Genomic DNA, 19775 nt, shown 5'->3' on the forward strand with positions numbered 1-19775 from the left:
CTACCAGCCATGATGGTTGTGTTCTGCATCTATTGTCAAATGCAGTATGCCTTTGAATGCCAGTTGCTGCAAATCACAAGTCAGGAGTGCGCTGCTTGCGGGCTTCTTAGAGAGATGAGGTTGGCCACTGTGGGAATAGGATGCCGGACTAGATGAGCTCATGTTCTTGGACTACAACTCCCATCAGCAGGGATGATGGGAATTGTATAGTGTGGATGGTGACCTACATTTAAAACACACTGCTTCCCCCCAAAGAACCCTGGGAACTAAAGCTTACCCCGTCACAGAGGTAAGTTCCCAGCATCTTAAACTACAGTTCCCAGGATTCTTTGGAGGCAGTTGTGTGGCTTAGTCAGCAACTGGATCTTTTAGGGGGATGTAACTACAATTCCCAGCACTTTAATAAACTACAGTTCCTAAGATTTGGGGGGAGAAGCCATGTACTTCAAATGTACGGCGTGGATACAACTTCTGGAAGGCCACAGGTTTCCCACCCCTTCAGCTCTAGAGCGTACTTTGCTTTCCCATTAATCCTGCCCTGATCAGAGAGTCACAGCCCAAACCAGCCAGGTAGCCAGCTAACAGCAGCATTTTATTTAATCAGCAACAAGAGTTTTCATGCCCACTCATCCCCCTCCCACCTACCCTGAGTTTCAAAACATTCCCAGTGCAAGGGGCTCCCTCTGCCTTCTGATTCAGGGAAGGAGTCTCAAGGCCCGAGAGAAATCTCAACACAGTGCAAATTTGAAAGGGCATCAGGGGGATCCAGGTTGGGCTGGAAATGTCCAGCCAGTGCAAACTGATAAAGAAAACAGGGTCAACGAGGGTGCAGAGTTGGGAGTCAGAGGTTGATGCTTCTTCATAACATCTACCAGGGCAGGAAGGGCAGGAACTGAAGTGAGTTTACGGTGATCAAGTACTCCCGCATCTTTCCAAGGAACCGACTGCCACTTTCTTTCAGAGAGTTGTAAGAGGGGTTGTTTGTACACCATGGAGCAATCACATTGCTGCAGGGGACCCCTCAGAGACTCTGTAAGTACGATCTTGGTGTGGAGAGAGGGCGTACCTAGGCAGCTACATCTTGGACCCCACACTTGAGATTAGCAGGAACTGCAAAATCTGCAGCAGATGAGAGTGAGAGAAAGAGAGGATATATTATATCTGGAGTCTTATAGGAATCGCCTTCCCTCTGTGCCTGAACACAGAACGCAAGAAGTCAAGGCTACCCACCCTTCAGACCAGCCAGCCACCTAGAACTGCAAACCTATGCTGGCTTACTCAGAAGCCAGAGTGGAGGACCTTAGCCCCTCCAGATGTTGCTGAACTACATTAGCCCTAGCAAGCATAGCCAATGACCACGGATGGGAGCTGTAGTTCAGCAACATCTGGAGGGCCAAAGGTTCCCTACCCCTGCTCTGATACCAGTCCTAACTGAATTTGCTTGCAAGTGAAAGTGTCAAAGAATTTGGGCAGGGGTGGGGAACCTGTAGCCCTTCAGTGTTTGATGGACTCCAACCCACATCCGACCTAGCCAGCATGGTTCATGTTCATGGATGATGGGAGTTGTAGCCTAGCAACATCTAGAGGGCCATGGGTTCCCCAACCTGGATTACAGCCTTGGGGTATAGCCAATCATAGGCATTGCTTAATCAGAAGTAAACTGCTTACTCCCTAGTACGTGTGTTTGGGATTGCAGACTGAGTAGTTTAAAAGTCCAGCACAGGAATAGCCAACCCCCTGGGTATTCCCTTAAGGGAATGGTGGTACCTCAGTGACAGAGCACCTACTTTGTATACAGAAGACTCCAGGTTCAATCCCTGGCATCTCCAGATAGGGCTGAGAGAGACTCCAGCATGTAAAATGGCAGAGCTGCTGCTAGTCAGGGTAGACAACACTGAGCTATGATCTGACTCAAAGGTATAGCTGCTTACCACGTCCCTTGCCCCAACAAGGGTTAGTGCTATGACGGCAGCTAGGAAATCAGAGAATTTCCAGAACCCTCTCTCCAAACTACAATTCCCAGGATCCTTTGGAGGAAGCCATGACCATCACACAGATATCAGCTCGTAGTTGAGAGGGGATCTCCGACTCTACCCTTCTCCCCTGAACCAGAAGCCAGCCTCACCGATCTGTTTGGGCTTGGGCAGATTCAGATTGTTCATCAGTTCAACAAAGGCCTCCCTGGACAAGGTGAGACGAGGGTTCAGAGTCCTTTCCTCCTCCACCGTGGACACAGTCTGGCCTGCAAGGAAGACAAGGGGTGAAGAGGCATCAGAGAACGAGCACAGCAACAGAGTCTTGCGCCACCATAAAATGGGGTGGGGAAACTGGATCCGGCTGGTGGGCCAAATTCTTATCTCCTGCACTCCCCCCCTGCAGGCCCAGTTTCACAGGTGGGGGGGCACCTGTCAATCACCTGACATCATAATGAGATCACATTTGACACTCGCCAATGCTCAAAGCAGATTGCTGTAACCACCAATCAGTGGTCATAGCAACCTCTTTTGAAGACACGCTTTCAGAGCTAGGCAGTTGATCGACACTGGGACGTTCCCTGCAACCACCAATCAGCTGACTCAGTTAAAGGGATCCCTCTGAAATCTCTGCAGAGGGGAAAATGCCTCCAAACTGCTTCCTCTGGAAAGGGGGGGGGGAAAGCTCCTTTATAAATAAGCACTTTTTCTTTCCACAGAAAGCAGTTTGTATTCAAAGCACTTCTCAGCTATGGCTTTACTTGCCTGACACCTGTTATCGTATATGATGTTAGGTGTGGGCAGAGCTTGGAAAAGTTACTTTTTTGAACTACAGCTCCCATCAGCCTAATCCAGTGGCCATGTTGCCTAGGGCTGATGGGAGTTGTAGTTCAAAAAAGTAACTTTTCCAAGCTCTGGTGTGGGGCAGGTTGGCTTGACTTGGCCAAAATGGCCTGGTGTGCCTAATTAGACTCACCGGTGAAGGTTCCTCATCCCTGCGGTAAAGAGTCACAGATTTATCGTGGTGAAGCTCTCGTGGACCAGAGATGCAGAATTTGTCTTCCTCCATCAGGAGGCAGACATTCTGAACTTAACATATAAGTGTCACAGACTTCAGTCCTGTTCAGGTGTTCTGCTATGCCTGAACAGAGAATTAGCAAATCATCTACATACAAAACTCACTCCCATGCATTCCCACCAACCATGTAGATAACACAGCTAATCGCAAACCAACCATTTATTACAAATCAAGCATCTGGCCAACTGTTTTAAGGAAAATGAAGCATGTCCTTTTTCATCCACCATCAGCTGTGCTCCAGCATTGCACGAGGACCCCAACTTACCAGTATAGTCATGGGCAGGGTAGACTAGGCAGTGGCCAGGGAGCGTGAAGATCTTCTCATGGACTGACCGATATAGGGCCTCTGGGTTGCCTAGGATGACAGATGGAGCCCGGCTGAGCTAAATTCCTGCAACCTCTATTCTGTTTGCAAACTGGCTCTCTAGGGCCACATCTGCATCATACATTTAAAGCACTATCATGCCATTTTAACAGTAATGGCTTCCCCCAAAGAATCCCGGAAACTACCGTTTGTTAAGAATCCCGGGAACTGCAGTTTGTCTGTTACAGAGGTACAATTCACAGAGTTCCCTGGGAAGAGGGACTGATAATAATAATAAATTTTATTTGTTGGTCGCCTATCTGTCCAGGTTAGTGGACACTCTAGGCGACTTACAATGATAAAAACAATACATAGTATACAGCATAATAAACCAATAACATAATCATAATCAATTTAAAACAATTCCAGTTAAAACCACATAAAAATCAATCCTCCCCCATTCCATAGGCCCGCCTGAATAGCCAGGTCTTTAAGCCTTTGCGAAAACCTGTCAGGGAGGGAGCATGTCGGAGATCGAGAGGAAGGGAATTCCAGAGGGTGGGGGCCACGATCGAAAAGGCCCTCTCTCTGGTCCGCACCAGTTTAGCTGTTTTAACTGGTGGGACCGAGAGAAGGTCTTGCGAGGCTGATCTTGTCAGGCGGCATAATTGGTGATTCTGGAGGCGCTCCTTCAGATAGACTGGGCCGAAACCGTAGAGGGCTTTAAAGGTCAACACCAACACCTTGAATTGGGCCCGGTAAACAACTGGTAACCAGTGAAGGTCTATTAATACTGGCGTGACATGGTCACAACGACGACCATGCTTAATCAAGCGCGCCGCCGCATTTTGTACCAGCTGTAATTTCCGGACCATTTTCAAGGGTAACCCCACGTAGAGCGCATTACAGTAGTCTAGGTGAGAGGAGACAAGGACATATATCACCTGTGGGAGAAGATGAACAGGGAGGTAGGGTTGCAGCCTCCATATCAGATGTAATTGATACCAGGCTGCCCGACTCACCGCCGAGACCTGAGCCTCCATGGACAGCCTGGAGTCCAAAATGACCCCGAGGCTGCGGACCTGGTCCTGCAGCGGCAGTCTCACCCCATTAAGCATCAGGTCCGTAATGCCCAACCTCCCTCTGTCTCCCACAAGCAACACCTCGGTCTTATCAGGATTCAGCTTCAGCCTGTTCTCTCTCATCCATCCACTTACGGCCTCCAGGCACTTGGACATGGTATTCACAGCCAACTCTGGTGAGGACTTAAATGAGAGATAGAGCTGAGTGTCATCCACATATTGGTGACACTTCAGCCCAAAACTCCTGATGATAGCCCCCAGCGGTTTCACATAGATGTTAAACAGCATGGGAGAGAGGATGGAACCCTGTGGCACCCCACAATTAAGAGGCCAAGGGTCCAAAACCTCATCTCCCAAAGCCACCCGCTGGTGTCTACCTGAGAGATAGGAATGGAACCACTGTAAAACAGTGCCCCCCATTCCCAATTCCCCCAGGCGGTCCAACAGGATACCGTGGTCAACGGTGTCAAAAGCCGCTGAGAGATCTAGGAGGACGAAGAAGGTATATTCTCCCCTATCCAACGCCCTCCTCATATCATCCACCAGAGTGACCAAGGCTGTTTCAGTTTCATGCCCAGTCCTAAAGCCCGATTGGAATGGATCTAAATAATCCGTTTCCTCCAAATGTGTCTGTAACTGTTTGGCCACCACTCGCTCAATCACCTTGCCCAAGAATGGTAAGTTAGAGACTGGGCGGAAGTTATTCAACTCTTGGGGATCCAAGGAGGGTTTTTTCAAGATGGGCTTTATCACCGCCTCCTTGAGGGCTGATGGCATAGCACCCTCTTTCAAGGATGCATTTACCACTGCCTTGATCCCTTCGCTCAGTCTCTCTTTGCAACTTATAATAAGCCACGAAGGGCAAGGATCAAGCAGGCAGGTGGTTGGCTTCACAGTACTGAGCACCTTGTTCACTTCCTCAGAGGGAAGAGGCCGGAACTGATCCCACCGGACCGGAATGCAACTGGCCGACCCTGGCCCACTTCCTGTATCCACGGCGAACGGAATCGTGTTCAGGCGCTCGATTTTATCAGCAAAGTGTTTAGCAAAAATGTCACAGGAGATTTTGGATTGCTCCATGGGTTCCTGCGCAACTGGACCGACCAGGCTTCGGACCACTTGGAACAATCTCCTGGGACAACACTCTGCTGACGCAATAGAGGCAGCAAAGAACTCCCTCTTGGTTGCCTTTGTTGCCACTTGGTAGGCTGCTATTGCTGCTCTAACCAGTGTCCGGTCGTCTTCAGTGCGAGATTTCCGCCACCGGCGCTCAAGTCGTCTCACCTCCTGTCTCAGACCCTGCAACCGTGGTGTGTACCAGGGTGCTGTCTGAGTTCTATTCAGGGGGAGACGATGTTTCGGAGCCACCCGATCCAAAGCTCCAGTAATCTCCCTGTTCCACTCCGTCACCAGAGCTTCGACCGGGCGTCCTTCAGCAGGCTCCAAATCACCCAGCGCATTCAGGAAACCCTGCGGTTCCATCAGGCATCTGGGGCGGACCATCCTAATAGGTCCTTGTCCCCTGCGGAGGGTGTGTGGTAAACCACTCTGGAAATTGTAGATCTGTGGAGGGAACAGGGGTCTGGCCCAAATTCCATGGATCCCCCCAACAGATCAGAGCCCACACAAGAAATCCCACCCTGCATCACCAGTCTCCCGGGCACTGCAGAGGTCCACAACCAGTCCATACCTTGCTGGAAGTCTGTCCGGCCACAGCCCCGGATCAGCAAGGCATCACCAGTGAAAGCCATGCCCTTGTCATTCAGCACATAAGTCAGGCAGCCATCTGTGTGCCCAGGGGTGGCGCGAGCTTCCAGGGCCTACAGCAACAGCAAGATGGCATGCCATGAGACTTAAAGCCTTGGAACCGACAGTGTGGTACAGGCATACCCCACTTAACGTTGCTTCACTTAACGTCGCCTCGCTATAATGTACATGCTCCATACGTCCCCATACCCCGCTTAACGTTCGCGCGCTTCACAACGTACACTTTATAGGCATGACGCCACTGCCATCTAGTGGTGATTGCATGCAGTACAAGTGAAGACAATTGCTTCACTTAAAGTTTATTTTCGCTTAAAGTATACTCTCCGGTCCCATTGCGAACATTAAAGCAGGGTATGCCTGTATAGTGGCTAGAGTGCTGGACCTGGGAGGCCAGGGTTCAAATCCCCACTCAGCCATAAAGCTCACTTGGGCCAGTCACTGTCTCTCTTCCCCTAACCTATCACAGGGTTGTTGTGAAGATAAAATTGGGGGAGGGGGAAATGTATGCCATCATGAGCTCCATTTGCTCATTCAGTCACGCATTCATTCCTTCAAATTCATTTTTTCATTCATTTACCTCGAGCTCCTTGGAAGAAGGGCGGGATATAAATGAACTAAATAAACCAACCAACCAAATGGGCCATGCATCTGCATCAAAATTGTGCTTAACCAATGTGCTTACCGCCCTGCGCTCCTTCAGAAGGAAGGGTGGGATATAAATATATCATCATCATCCACCTAGCATTGAAAAGTAGGCTTCCCCGCTACAGAAGAAAGCCTGCTTAAATAAAGCATCCGCAGTAATTGCCACCTGTTTCTACTAGAAGGCATATTCCCAGCTGCAACTCCACTCCTGACCAACCACAGCCCTGCAAGACAGATCACCCACTGTACCGACAAGAACTGCAGAGGTGACTTGCATGCAGCTGCACACTGAACACGTGGCCAACAGGAGCCTCGAGTCCAAGCCCCAGAAAGTTTTCTGCTGAGTTGCACTGGCTCTCGCAGAGACACAACTGATGCAGTGGGGGAATGCAGAGAGGTGGGCAGGCAAGAGAACTCTTCGCCTCCCTTAATAGCAAACTCAGGAGGTAGGTGCCCAACAGGATTGCAGCCAAAACAAGAAGCAAGAGGGAGGTATCGGCATGCATTTCAGAACACATGGAGTGGGGGAGCCCAGTGAGGGCTGAGCATGCTCAGTAGCCCTGGGCACGTTAACTATCTCTTGCAAAAGAAAATGGAAGTGTGTGGGGAGGGAATAAATGCCCTGCTTTGGAGGGAAAGGCTGGCGGGACCCCTGAACAAGAGTGTTCCTGTTAGGTGGGAGGCAAAGGGCCATAACTCAACGGAAGAGCATCTGCTATGCACGGAGAAGGCCCCGGGTTCGAGCCCTGGCATCCCCAAGTAGGGCTGGGAATGCCCTCTGTCTGAAATGCTAGAGAGCTGCTGCCAGTCAGTGTAGACAATACTGAGGTAGATGGACTAATGGTCTGTCTTGGTATAAGGCAGCTTCCTGTGTCCCTGTCCTTTCGTCGCCGGCATCCTTGTCAGCAGACTCTGAAGAATCCAAGCTGGGGGCACAGCTCAGTGGTAGAGCACCTGCTCTACACGCCAAAGGTCCCCAGTTCAATCCCCAGCACCTCCAGGTAGGGCTGGGAAGGTCCCACGTCCTATGGTACGGTGCTACGTTTCGTTCCAGGTCCCCCTTGTACTGTTAGCTGTCTGTTATCCCAGATTCCCCGGTGCACTGAATATGTCACTTACAAAAGCGCCAAATTTGAGGGCATGTCCTTCCTGGATGAGGATATCAGCAGAGGCACCACTGTCCTTGGAGATGACACTCCGACAGCCTGGCAGCAGCTTCTTCAGAAGTCCAGTGCCTGTGATGTGATCGGCATGGCAGTGGGTGTTGACTGAGAAGGAGGAAAAGATCACGAGGGTTATCGCAAGACACCCAGGCAAGAGCCTATGACCCAAGGGTGGGGAGCCTGTGGCCCTCCCAGTGCTGTTGGACTACAACTCATCAGCCCCAGCCAGTATCACCGATGGTCAAGGATGAAAGGAATTGCCCCCTAGATGCGTCTAGCCTACAGCAGGTTCCCCTCCATTGATCTAACCCCAAGGCCAGCCCAAGGCATTTTGGTGAAGGACAAGATGGCACTCTCTCCCAGTTCCACCAGCCAGCCTTACTTCAACATTATCAACTAGATAGCATCCTCTGCCACATCTGCAGATACCAGGCTAGTTTAGGGGGTGCAGGATAGATCATGTATGGCACACAGACTGTGTCTTCCAACAGCTCGCCACCACTCTCCCCACCACACAGCATCTGCCTCATTCTGCCTAGTGGTAGGGCTGGCCCTGTCTAACCCAGCCTCTCTCTTCTTTTCAACCAGGAAGCCTTCGCTCTCACCGTCCCGTGTTTAGACTTGAACAGGGCTGAGGAACCTGTCGCCCTCCTGATGTTGTTGGACTTCAGCTCCCATCATCCCCAGACAGCATGGCCAATGGGCAGAGATGATGGGAGTTGTTGTCAAGCAACAGCTGGAGGGCCACACTCCCCAGCCCTGGATGAAAAATAGGCTCGGGAATTATCGCCTTGGGAGCATTTCATGTTACTCCAACTACCTAGATCTATCCAGGGCTAAACAGAACCCTGTCTCACCTGCATATAGCAAATTAAGACCTAGTTGCTTCACCAGCGTTGAATCTCGCTTGGCAGTCTCCAGAACTGGGTCTATCAGAACCGCCTCCTTGGTCTTCATATCTGCCAGCAAGTAGGTGTACGTGAAGCTTTCAGATTCAAAGAGCTTGTAGGAGGGAAAAGATCTCTGGTTAGCCCATGAAAGGGATAGGTGGGAAGGTCAAATGACCCCCTATCCCCAAAATAGGCCCTTCCTCCCGTGCCAATTAGACTTTGAGGGAAAATGCTCATTTACACAAATGGAATATTTCCCCCCCGTAGTAACAGCACCTGTATATGTATGCGTGCGCACGCAGGCTCACACAGAGAAGGTGGCAGACCAGATATAAAGGCCCCATGCGCTGCATCACAGATTGCTGCAGGCCAGAGATTCCCTGCTCCTGATCTAGCAGTTACTGTCAGAACTGAAGTTCTCATCCCTGGCCCCAGGGCACCTTTTGATTAAAGGACTTCAGAAACGTCACAAATATACTTCCAGTATAGAAAAAATATCTTATGTGCATCAATATGTAAGGAGTCCATATTCTAGTCTAGTAGCACCCGTCCTCTGGAATCCCCTGCCTATTAACATCCTCGCTCTGTTGTTTTAGGGACCTGCTAAAAGCTTTCTGTTTGTTTTGGCAAGCCTACCTAGATCTGTGATTTTTATTATGCACCCTTGTTTTTAACTCTGTTGATTTCATCTGTAATATTAGTAATTTAATAACGTATATTTGCTTTTAAATTTCAACTGTGTAAAATACTCATAAAGACTTTTATGTAAACTGCTTAGATTTAAAAAAAATTAAGCTGTTTATAAAACGTGTTAGCTAACTAAAACAATCCAAATTATATTTGGAATTTTCTGCTACGGGGGTTCCCAAACAGTCTTCATTCAGGTCATCTGCGGTATGTCTGTTAAGAACAATTTGAATTCTGTAGAATTCTATGGAAAAGAAGCAGTAGAGATACAGTTAAAAATCATACAGCACCACTGCATTACAATTGCTACAACATTCAGGGAGGAAAAAAAAACGTTTAAATGATCCACCAAGACTCTCAGCAACGTTTAAGTGATCCATGGAGAAAAAAGGTTTGGGAACCGCTACTCTATTGTCAGAGCTTGGAAAAGTTACTTTTTTGAACTACAACTCCCATCAGCCCAATCCAGTGGCCATGCTGGCTGGGGCTGATGGGAGTTGTAGTTCAAAAAAGTAACTTTTCCAAGCTCTGTTATTGTATGGAAAGTTGTTTGCCTGTTCTCCATGCATTTGGGCACCTCTTAATAGATCATCACCAAATTGTGCGTGACAGTTCCTGTGATGGAGGAGCTGGTTTTTGTCAACGCTTGGATACAACTGGACGCCATCTTGAATCACGATGGCAGTCTGAACCTTTCAAAACTGCACTGACTTTCAAGTTCCTGAGAATTCCAGAGCAACACTTGCTACGAGGCTGCTGGTACAAAATAAAGAGATAGCTGTGATCTTTGAAATGGGTCCAGTTACTCCCTGTGTCTCTCAGGGGTACATAACTGGTCACTTTTGCCAATTTGGCAAGTCTCCAGATCTTCGTAAGGGATTCTTTATCTTAGTCCTGCTTGGTCCCTATCACTAATTCTGCTGTAGCTCATAAATCCCAGATCAACTGATAGGACTCACTTCACAGCATTCCATATATCCAAGCAAGATGGTGCATGAGTTAAGAAGCTGCAGTTAATCATCAAACTGATTATAGCCTCAAAAATCTAGCCGCTGTGTAATGGTGACAATAATCGCCCAAGGTAATTCCTCCAAGCAGGGGCAGAAAAGGGAACCGTGAACTTAAACAGGCTTCAACAGTACCAGAGATCAACAACACACTCTCCTGTTATGTTTAATCTGGAATAGGTTCACTTGTTTTATAATAGCAGCAATTTTTATAATTGTATATTATATTGTTATAACCCGTGGTGTAGTGGTTAAGGTGCTGGACTATGACCTGGGAGACCAGAGGTCAAATCCCCACATAGCCATGAAGCTCACTGGGTGACCTTGGGCCAGTCACTGCCTCTCAGCCTCATGAAAACCCTATCCATAGGGTTGCTATAAGTCGGAATCGACTTGAAGGCAGTACATAACCCGCCCTGGGACCTCATGGTGAACGGTGGGTAAGAAATCTTACAATAAATAAATATTTATGTCACACACTTGTAAACTAACTTTATTTATTTTAAAATCAAGATGGGCCACGATACAAGTGAAACAATTATACAACTAGCTAAAACATGAAAATTGCAACCTTCAAAAAGAGTGTGCAGTCCAATTTAAAAGAACACCACACAACAGCAGCCTAACATGGTATTAAGAAGCGGCACCATCTGGGAAAGACGCCTTTTTAACTGCCTGCCAAAAAGGTAAGTAGGAATGTGGTCAGTGCACTTCCCTTGGAAAAGCATTCTGCAGACTTGGCACCACAGCAGAAAAGGCCCTGCTGACAATTTCCTATACTTCTGATGGTGGTGGCTGGGGGAGGTGGAGGCAAGGAACAGGGACTTGGAAGTCAGCCTTGCTGTTGGGGCAAGCTTATTTCATTTATTTTATCATTTATCCTTGCAATTTTTAAGTTGATTTTCAGCAAAGTCTGCAACGCAACATTCACTAAATTACCATTAAGAACACAAGAAGAGACTGGCTGCTGGATCAGGCCAAAGGCCCATCTGGGTCAGCATCCTGTTCTCACAGTGGCCTCACGCAGAACCGCACTCTCTCCACTTGCAATTCCCAGGAACTTTACAGCAGGGATGGCCCTGCAATTCCCATCATCCCTGACCACTGACCATGCTGGCTGGGGCTGATGGGAGCTATAGTCCAACCTCATCTGAAGGACTGCAGCTTTCCCATCCCTGCTTAATAGTTAATAGCAACAGCAACAACAAACAATAACAACAAATTCCTACCACTAATAGCAAATATTTATTTATTTAGAAAATGTCTTAATTGCTTTTTGTCCAGAGAATCTCAAAGCAACCTAGGCTCCTACTGGATCTACTACATATATATCCCGCCCTTCCTCCCAGTAGCAGCCCAGGGCGCTTTGAGATCCTCTGGACAGAAAGCAATTAAGACATTTTCTAAATAAATAAATATTTGCTATTATTAATAACATTATTATATATATATAAAGTGATGTACATGGAGAGCCTATAACCTTACTGGATGTGGCTGGACTATGTATATCCCAGCATTCCGGATCAGCTTCCTTGAGCCATCTCTGGGGCAGTGACATCAGGCGTGCCAGGCTTCGAGGAAAGGAACAGTTTCCCCACTAGAGCACAAACTGCTAAGGCCAGATCCTCATCTTGAACCTACTACCCTCAACCCCACATCCTGAGGCAGAGTTCATAGAATCATAGAATAGTAGAGTTGGAAGGGGCCTATAAGGCCATCAAGTCCAACCCCCTGCTCAATGCAAGAATTGGTCACTGCCGCCATTATTCAGGCATTAGGAAGATCTGAAGAAGTGAAAGTGACCACGCCTAGGGCTGGCCCAGGATACTTTGCTACCTGGGGCAAAGGCACCCTCCACATACTGCGTACAAAAGTTGACTAGGCCGGCAATTGACTCTTACTTCAACCTGGCGACCAGACAGAATCCTCCACTGTCCCTGCGGCAGTAGGCAGTCTTAGGGGATGGAGGCTACATGGCACACACACCTCTGTCATCCAAGACCTCACCATTGCTCCCCAGCTTCCACATCTGACACACTCCCCTCTCACACTATCTAATGTAAGGACCGGCTCTGGCTACATAAAGGTAGCCATCAAGCACCCATGTGCTTACTCAGGGTGCGTTAGAGGGAAAAAAGAGGAATTTAGGATGCAACTCCATGGGCAGTTACTTCTTCAGCTTGTTAATTCAGGAACTTCCACCCCACTTTTCAAAGCAAACGAAAGCCTTCCTGAAACGGCTACTTGGAATTTACTTGGAAAGAAGGTGCCCCATGGAAGTTAGCAGGCTGGACTTTCAAGCAGATGCACAAAAGCAGGCAACTAGACGGAAGATTTAGACATCCAGGAAATGGGAACGAAAGAGTCCCAAATGCCCCAAGTTAATCTGCTAAACTATCAAGGGGGGGGGGGAGAGAGAGAAAAGCCATTTGTTTTTGCCTTTAAGAAGCAAAAACAAACACTGGAAACAGAATCAAAACAAAACCCACACTATAACCAGGAGTGCTTCCAGACAGGGGCTTAGAATTGCAAAGTGGTCATTCAGCTATCACAAACGTGTGGGTGACAAGAATGTTGACTCCGTTGGTGAACCACTTCCGATAGTGTCGCAAGGTGATTTCACAATAAAAACAGCCACAGTAAAATCAGTTAAATACCATTCCATTGGTAAAAACAATTAAGAACAATTGCATATGTAAATGCAATTTTTTATAAAAAAAACTTCCGGTTTGCTCCTCCCTCCAAAGGGATTCAATTGGCAGGGGGGAGAATATGGACTGGCATTTTCAAGCCAATGGCACCATGTGGACAGGACACTGGGAAAACCTTGCATGCATGTAGAGCACTGATCCCACAATAAAAAACCTCCACCTTGAAGCATGTAGGAGTTGCGTACACACCATACATTTAAAAGCACTTTACTTCCCCCAGAGAATCTTAGGAACTATAGTTCACCCTTTACAGAGCTGCAATTGCCAGCTCTCTTGCAAAATACAGTGCCCAGTATTCGGGAAGGGGGAGGCTTGAATGTGCTCGAGAATTACCTGTGGTTCCCAGTCATCTTGAACAGCGAGCAACCAAACCCAGTCCTCTCTCACACTGCCTAATGTAAGGGCCGACTCTGGCTACATCAAGACAGCAATCAAGCACACATGTACTTGCACAGGATGCGTTAGCGGAAAGAAAAAGGAATTTGGGATCCAAATGCAAAGCCTTTTCCCATCGTGGCATGTAAGTGCAAGGACAGAAGCGCCTTACACCAGTTCAAATTCTGCTCGCCGTGCAGCCGTTAAAAAAAGAGAGGCAGAGGAGCCCTAGCAGTAGGGAAACGTTGGCAACCCACGCCGAGGGCCGAACGAGGGTCAAAACGAATCAAAACCAGAATTTAAAGAAGGAAGGAGAGGAGTGACCACAGGAGTGCTTCCTTGAACTTTTACCAACCCGGGCTTCTAAACCGCCGCTCCCTCTTAAAAGCAAGGGTGTGGGGTGTAATCTTGCACACCCCGGGCCACCCTGGGGTTGGAGACAGGGGCGTCTCACCTGTCGGAAGAGCAGCCCCCGGAGCTGGGCGGCGCGGACACAGTAGCATCGCCGCGGGAGGCTGGCCCGGCTGACGGCGCCGCGCTGCCAGCCCAGGAGCCGCAGAGCCGCGGCAGCAGCAGCAGGAGGGCATCTGCAGGGCAGCGACATGCGGCGTGTCAGACTTCGAGGAAAAGAAAACAGCGGAGCGACGCCCTTTAAGAGTTCTCTGGCTGGAACGAGCGGGCGGGGACTGGGCGCTGGGCCTCCTTAAAAGGGCAGGCACAGAGAGCTAGGAAAAGGATAGAGGGGCAGAGCCGCTCTCGTTAGTTGCTGCAGGAACTAGGCTTGCAGGACCCGTAAAGGCGGATGATTGTGGCATCGTTTTGTTTCTTTATGAAGAGAGTTGCTGTGCCGCCCTTTGCACAAGCCACAGGGCGGCAAGGCAAAGTTAGATAAGATCATTATTGTTTTATTGTTGTTTATTGGATTCATATCCAAGGGTGTAGTCGGCCAGAGTCTCTTAAAGTCCATACTTTTTGGGTAGCAGGGTCGGTCCCTACGTCTCCAGGATCCTATCAGCATGAAACGGGAATTTTTTATCCTCTGAAAAGAGTCTTCTGACATGCTTCCTTGTCCTTTCCTGCTGATTGGAGCCAGTCAGAGCGAAAGGAGGTGAGTCAGCCACTGAGAAGACACTTCTCAGTAGCCGCCCCTTTCATGCTTATTGGCTCCTAGGGATGTCTGTTGTTGTGGGAGAAGATATTAACAAGGATCTCATTCTCAAACCAGCAGGGAAAAAAATGGAGGGGGGCTGTGATTATGACTATCAAGAAGGGAGTCCCTACAGTCCCAGATTCAATCTCTGTGCTTATCCATACAGGAGCATTACTTTGTAATGAAGATGCTGTTTTTACCTCTGTTTTCTATTTGCACCGTTAGGCTGGTGCCAGAGGGCAACCCAGCCCAGAGGGCCCCTCTCAGCCCAGAGGGCCCCTCTCAGGGTGGGAGGGTGGCACTCCTGTTCCATGAACCGTGGCAGCATCAGGTCCTGCAACCTGACCCTGCTGCGGATTGTGGAGAGGGAGCTCCCAGCCTCCCCAATACAGACAGCACAGGCTTCAATAAGCCCAAATGCACTCCCTACCTAACTGTCCTGTCAGTGTGAATGCCGTGCATGCTGTGTGTGTATGCCTGCCATCACCTGATGGTGGTGGGGGCTTCCCTAAGGGGTTGATGCCCCTGCTGCCATCTTGGTTGATGGCAGCCATGTGCGCTATGCATGCACATCATTCACATGGCATGAGAGGTAGGTGGGGCAAGTGGGCAGGCTTATTAGCCCTATGCTGCCTGTATGGGGTGTGTGTGTTGGGCTATTGCATTGCAGGCCCATGGCAGGCTGGTGTCCAAGGGCCAAACATGCCTGGTGCCAGCCCTGTACATCGTTCACAGTAAGAACTCAATGCCAGCTGCAAACATATCATTTTCTATTCACACTGAGGGGATCAATCATGCAGTTTCCTAAAGACCACACCCTCTAATTTAACATTTCCACTCCCTCTAATACAAATCTTTCTTTGAGCAGTGTTACGCTTTTGCATACAAGTTAGGGGGAAAAGAAAACTTAACGGCACCATTTGCAGCACCGTAAAAAAGGTCAGCAGAACAAATGAGAGCAGCTGGAAGTTGCTTGATAGCCCACAGGAAATGAAATGCAAGAAGGGAGGAGGAGGGAGTGGGCGTGGAGAGGGGAGCAAGTAACGCACTACCTAAAACCATCAGAGCAAAGCGTCTGCAAGCACTAGAAATACTTGGTGAAGACATTTTTTCTTCCCTTTTTGTATGATCAGTGGATTGCGGTAGTACGGATTTACAGGGGGGAAAATACATGATAGCTTCTTTTTGCCAAGTAACATCATGTGAACCATGCAAATTAAAAGGAGATTTAAGTAGCACCAAACACACAGTAAACCACCATGTAGAGGAGCCCTTTGACATTTCAAGTTAAAAAGGAATCAGGTAGCAGCTGAGGGAGAAAAGCCCTTCTGCCTGGCTGTCCTGCATAGTCACTGTTGGCCAGGCTAGATGATACATCTCTGTATAACACATCTTGAGATATTCATATATATGCCTAACTGTTCTTACACACAGCTAACAACCAACTTCAGCCTCATGCTGAATCTGTTGCAGCAAAAACATTAAAGAATCCTATGATCTTAAAACAGATCTATTATGGCAGAAGCTTTTGTGGACAAGAGCCCACTTTTTCTGATATACAAAGGGAATGGTAACGAGTTGCGTTCCTGAAAATCAGAAATGTTTCAGAGGTACATAAAGTGGCCAGATTGAGGGCTACTGCACCTTTAATGATAGCATGTGGCAACCTTTTCGATGCAGCTACTAAAGGTGCAGGAACCCTGTTCTCTTTTCCACCTGTCCCCACTAAATGTATTGCCCCCCAAGCAGAGAACCATTTTTATGAATGCAAGGCTTGGCACTGTGCCAGGGAGCCCTGTTTAATTCTGCTGTAACCATAAAGTTTACCAACAACAAGCTGTAACCTTGGCTTTGGTCCCAAGGACAAACCATCAGCCATAAAGTCCTTGCCATGAGTCACGTAAATGGCGAGAGAACTACATTGTCTGGGTAAACATATTCTAGATATGGGATTTCTGATGCACACAGATTGAAACCACCACATGGTTGACTGGACAGTGAAGTTCCCAAATATGTAATTGGCTGAGTGTAGCTCCTTCAGTGCTAGGGATCGAAAGATCTGTCTGTTTAGCTTATTTCCATTTCTCATTTTTTCAATCTGAAATTCAGTTCTCCGCATTTCTGCAGCAATTTCAAAGTTTTTTTAAAAACCCTCGTGCAAATTCTCCCGCATTTTGGTGCAAATTTCTCCAAATAAACACATTTTTGTATGTAATTTTGACTAATGTACACATTTTTGCAAGCAGTTTCTCCTAATATAATGTAAATTTGTGTTATTTTACAAAATATATTAATTTATATTAACAGTATATATTATATTATAAATATATTAATTTATATTATATTAATAATATATATTAACAGTTTCCCCCTAATAAATGTGAATTTGATAGTTTTGGTTTTAAATGCAAACAAAATTGAATTTCTCCCTCACCCCTATAATCAGCACACACAGAGTCATGCATACCATGAACACATTCATACATATGAGTGAGAATCAAGAACCTTCTGTGACGTGCTTTGCAGGATGATATGTCTTGCTGCTAGCTATGATTTATTCAGTCTCCTTCCTGCCTGATAGCAACATCTTTGGAATCTTGACCAGCCTATCCAGCTGCAGGTGAATTTGTTCCAGTGTTATGATGGTGCTGATCTGTTGGAAGGGGTCACCTTGCTTTTCCCCCTGCCTTCTGTCCCCACTGATCAGTACTGTCTCAGGGACAGGGGCATTGCTGGTTATTAAATGACTCAGGGCACAGGGCCAAGACACAATGTTGTATTATAATTGCATATGCTAATTTATATATATAGATGCATATTTAGGCCTCTGAGCAAATCAAGTTGTTGGCTGGCTGAGGTTCCACCAGCACCGTGCTTTGCTGCATGCCTAGTCATTCTGTAATCAAATTAAATTAAATTTTATTTAAAAAAAAAAAAAACATGCGGGAAGGGAGGAAGAGCCAGAGCCAGCGATTTGGGGCTCCAGCCTCTGGGTCACCACATTAAAATGTAGCTGTCCCAGGATAAATATAGTTAAGCCTGTATATTCTTCCACTCATGAAGTAGGCTACTCTAACCCGCTTTCACAATATGGGCACATCACAATAACACTTTAAAAATATATATACATAGTCAAGGACACTTGGCTAGTTCAAAGGAGAGTTGATCCAACAGGCTTTAAATTCCGTGTGCAAAGATGTTCCCGTAAATAAGAAGCTTATGGGCAGGAAATGTGAGTTACTGCTGCATGTTATAGTGAACCTTTGTACAAAGAGCAACTTTGTGTTTCTGTTTTACAAGGCAAAAAACAAGTGTGTACTTCATCTAGGTAGATGTTATTGAAGTTTTCCTTGTGGCTCAGGGACACTGTGCGAGCACCAGAGGGTAGGGCTGGTGTTTGTGAAAGGTGAGGCCCTGGGACAGGTTGGTGCAATGGCTAATCATAGCCTGAGCACATATTTATCATTATAGTGGGGAGCTGCAAATCTGTAACTACAGAAATTGCACCAATTGCATTTTTATGTGTAAGGCTGTTGTTTTCTACAACCCTGAGAACTAAAAGACATTTTTTTTAAAAAATGTGCTTTTCTTGCATTATTTGGATGGATGCTTTTAATGGAGGAAGAGAGTGTGATTGCACATTAGACCACACATAGGTCTTACACTCAGTACAACAGACGGTCACAGTAGAAAAAGTGATTTAGGAAGCAATCTAAACCCAAGATCCGCTACTAGGATGAGCAAGTTAGGATCTGGCAGATCTCTGGCTCAGCTGGATGAAGTAAGACCCCAATTCTGGATCAGCCGGAGATATGGCAGTGTAAGTCCCTCATACTTCCTGGCTGAAGTTCAGCCAAGGCCCAAGACCCAGCAGATGCTTGCATAAGTCCCCCTCAAAAGGGGTGGGACCGGAAAGGGGGTACTTAAACTGGATCTTAACTCCATTCAGCTCAGTCATATGACCTGGCGACGCAGCAGAAGTTACACTTGCAAAACTCTATTTTAAAGGCTTGTTTCCTCTCTGGCTGGCTTGGGCCAGCACTACTGGCAGTAGCCTCACTCCTGAACAGGGTTTGGATCTGGTGTATTTTACACCTGCTTAATTTAATCCGGGATAAATTATGCTGCTTTTCCTTATTTAGGATTGTTCCCTGAGGCTGCAATCCTATACACACTTTACCTGGTAATCATTGAACTCAATTGGGCTTACATCTGAGTAGACATACAGAGCTTGGAAAAGTTACTTTTTTGAACTACAACTCCCATCAGCCCAATCCAGTGGCCATGCTGGCTGGGGCTGATGGGAGTTGTAGTTTAAAGAAGTAACTTTTCCAAGCTCTGGACATATATAGGAATATACTTAGCCTTTTTATTTTTGCATGTAGCACCCCCTGTTTTTATTTCCAAACAAGAAATGGATTGATTCCATAAAGGAAGCCACTGACCTGAATTTACAAGATCTTAATAGGGTGGTTCAGGACAGATGCTATTGGTCACTGATTCATAGGGTTGCTGTAAGTTGTAATTGACTTGAAGGCACACAACAACAACAACAATTTTTATGTAATTAATTAAAAATAAGGCAATCAGAAATTCCCTATTTTATTCAGGGAAATGTCTGCATGTGAGGCAGAACAGGATCTGGCCAATGTCAGCACGTAGTTTAAAATGCCTAGCTGTCATCCCTGCTAAAAATTGGCTTCACTTATTGGTTTGAGAGATGCAAAGGACTGGAAAAAATATTTTGGGGGGAGACCTGTTTTTCCCCTTCTCCTCAAAGCTTTTTCCCCCTGAAATTTTTGAAAAAATGAAAAATTTTGGACTATGTCATATGAAAGTGCATAGAAGCTTGTTTCAATCTGGGCAAGCCTTAAATGTTTAATCCATGATATGATGACAAATATGAAGAAGCAGAAACTGATAGTGATAGCTCAGAAAATGAA

General features: G+C 47.1%; 1 protein-coding gene across 2 annotated transcripts; it reads right to left on the bottom strand.

Moving 5' to 3' along the window:
• Window positions 1-573: 573 nt before the first annotated feature.
• ETHE1 (ETHE1 persulfide dioxygenase) lies at window positions 574-14364 on the bottom strand. 2 transcript variants are annotated; one of them, XM_061597187.1, is made up of 7 exons: window positions 14137-14364; window positions 8870-9014; window positions 7969-8117; window positions 6128-6257; window positions 3317-3406; window positions 2126-2242; window positions 574-1119 (listed from the first exon to the last, which is right to left on the bottom strand). In XM_061597187.1, exons 1-7 carry the CDS (start codon window positions 14284-14286, stop codon window positions 1067-1069), a joined length of 834 nt encoding a protein of 277 aa, XP_061453171.1. In that variant the 5' UTR covers window positions 14287-14364; the 3' UTR covers window positions 574-1066. The 2 variants fall into 2 exon arrangements, with proteins under 2 accessions (XP_061453171.1, XP_061453172.1); XM_061597188.1 differs by lacking the exon at window positions 8870-9014 and having other exon boundaries at window positions 14137-14361.
• Between the last annotated feature and the right edge of the window lie 5411 nt (window positions 14365-19775).

The sequence above is a fragment of the Rhineura floridana genome, chromosome 15 (assembly GCF_030035675.1).
Source record: "Rhineura floridana isolate rRhiFlo1 chromosome 15, rRhiFlo1.hap2, whole genome shotgun sequence".
In the NCBI taxonomy this organism is placed as follows: Eukaryota; Metazoa; Chordata; class Lepidosauria; order Squamata; family Rhineuridae; genus Rhineura; species Rhineura floridana.

Excerpts from the sequence above, each read along its gene's own strand:
- ETHE1 (XM_061597187.1), bottom strand. The coding sequence starts at position 14,286 with ATGTCGCTGCCCTGCAGATGCCCTCCTGCTGCTGCTGCCGCGGCTCTG. Across the intron at positions 9,015-14,136 it reads GGGGGCTGCTCTTCCGACAG|CTCTTTGAATCTGAAAGCTT; the intron begins GTGAGACGCCCC and ends CCCTCCTACAAG. Across the intron at positions 3,407-6,127 it reads CCGGACAGACTTCCAGCAAG|GCAACCCAGAGGCCCTATAT; the intron begins GTATGGACTGGT and ends CTGTCATCCTAG.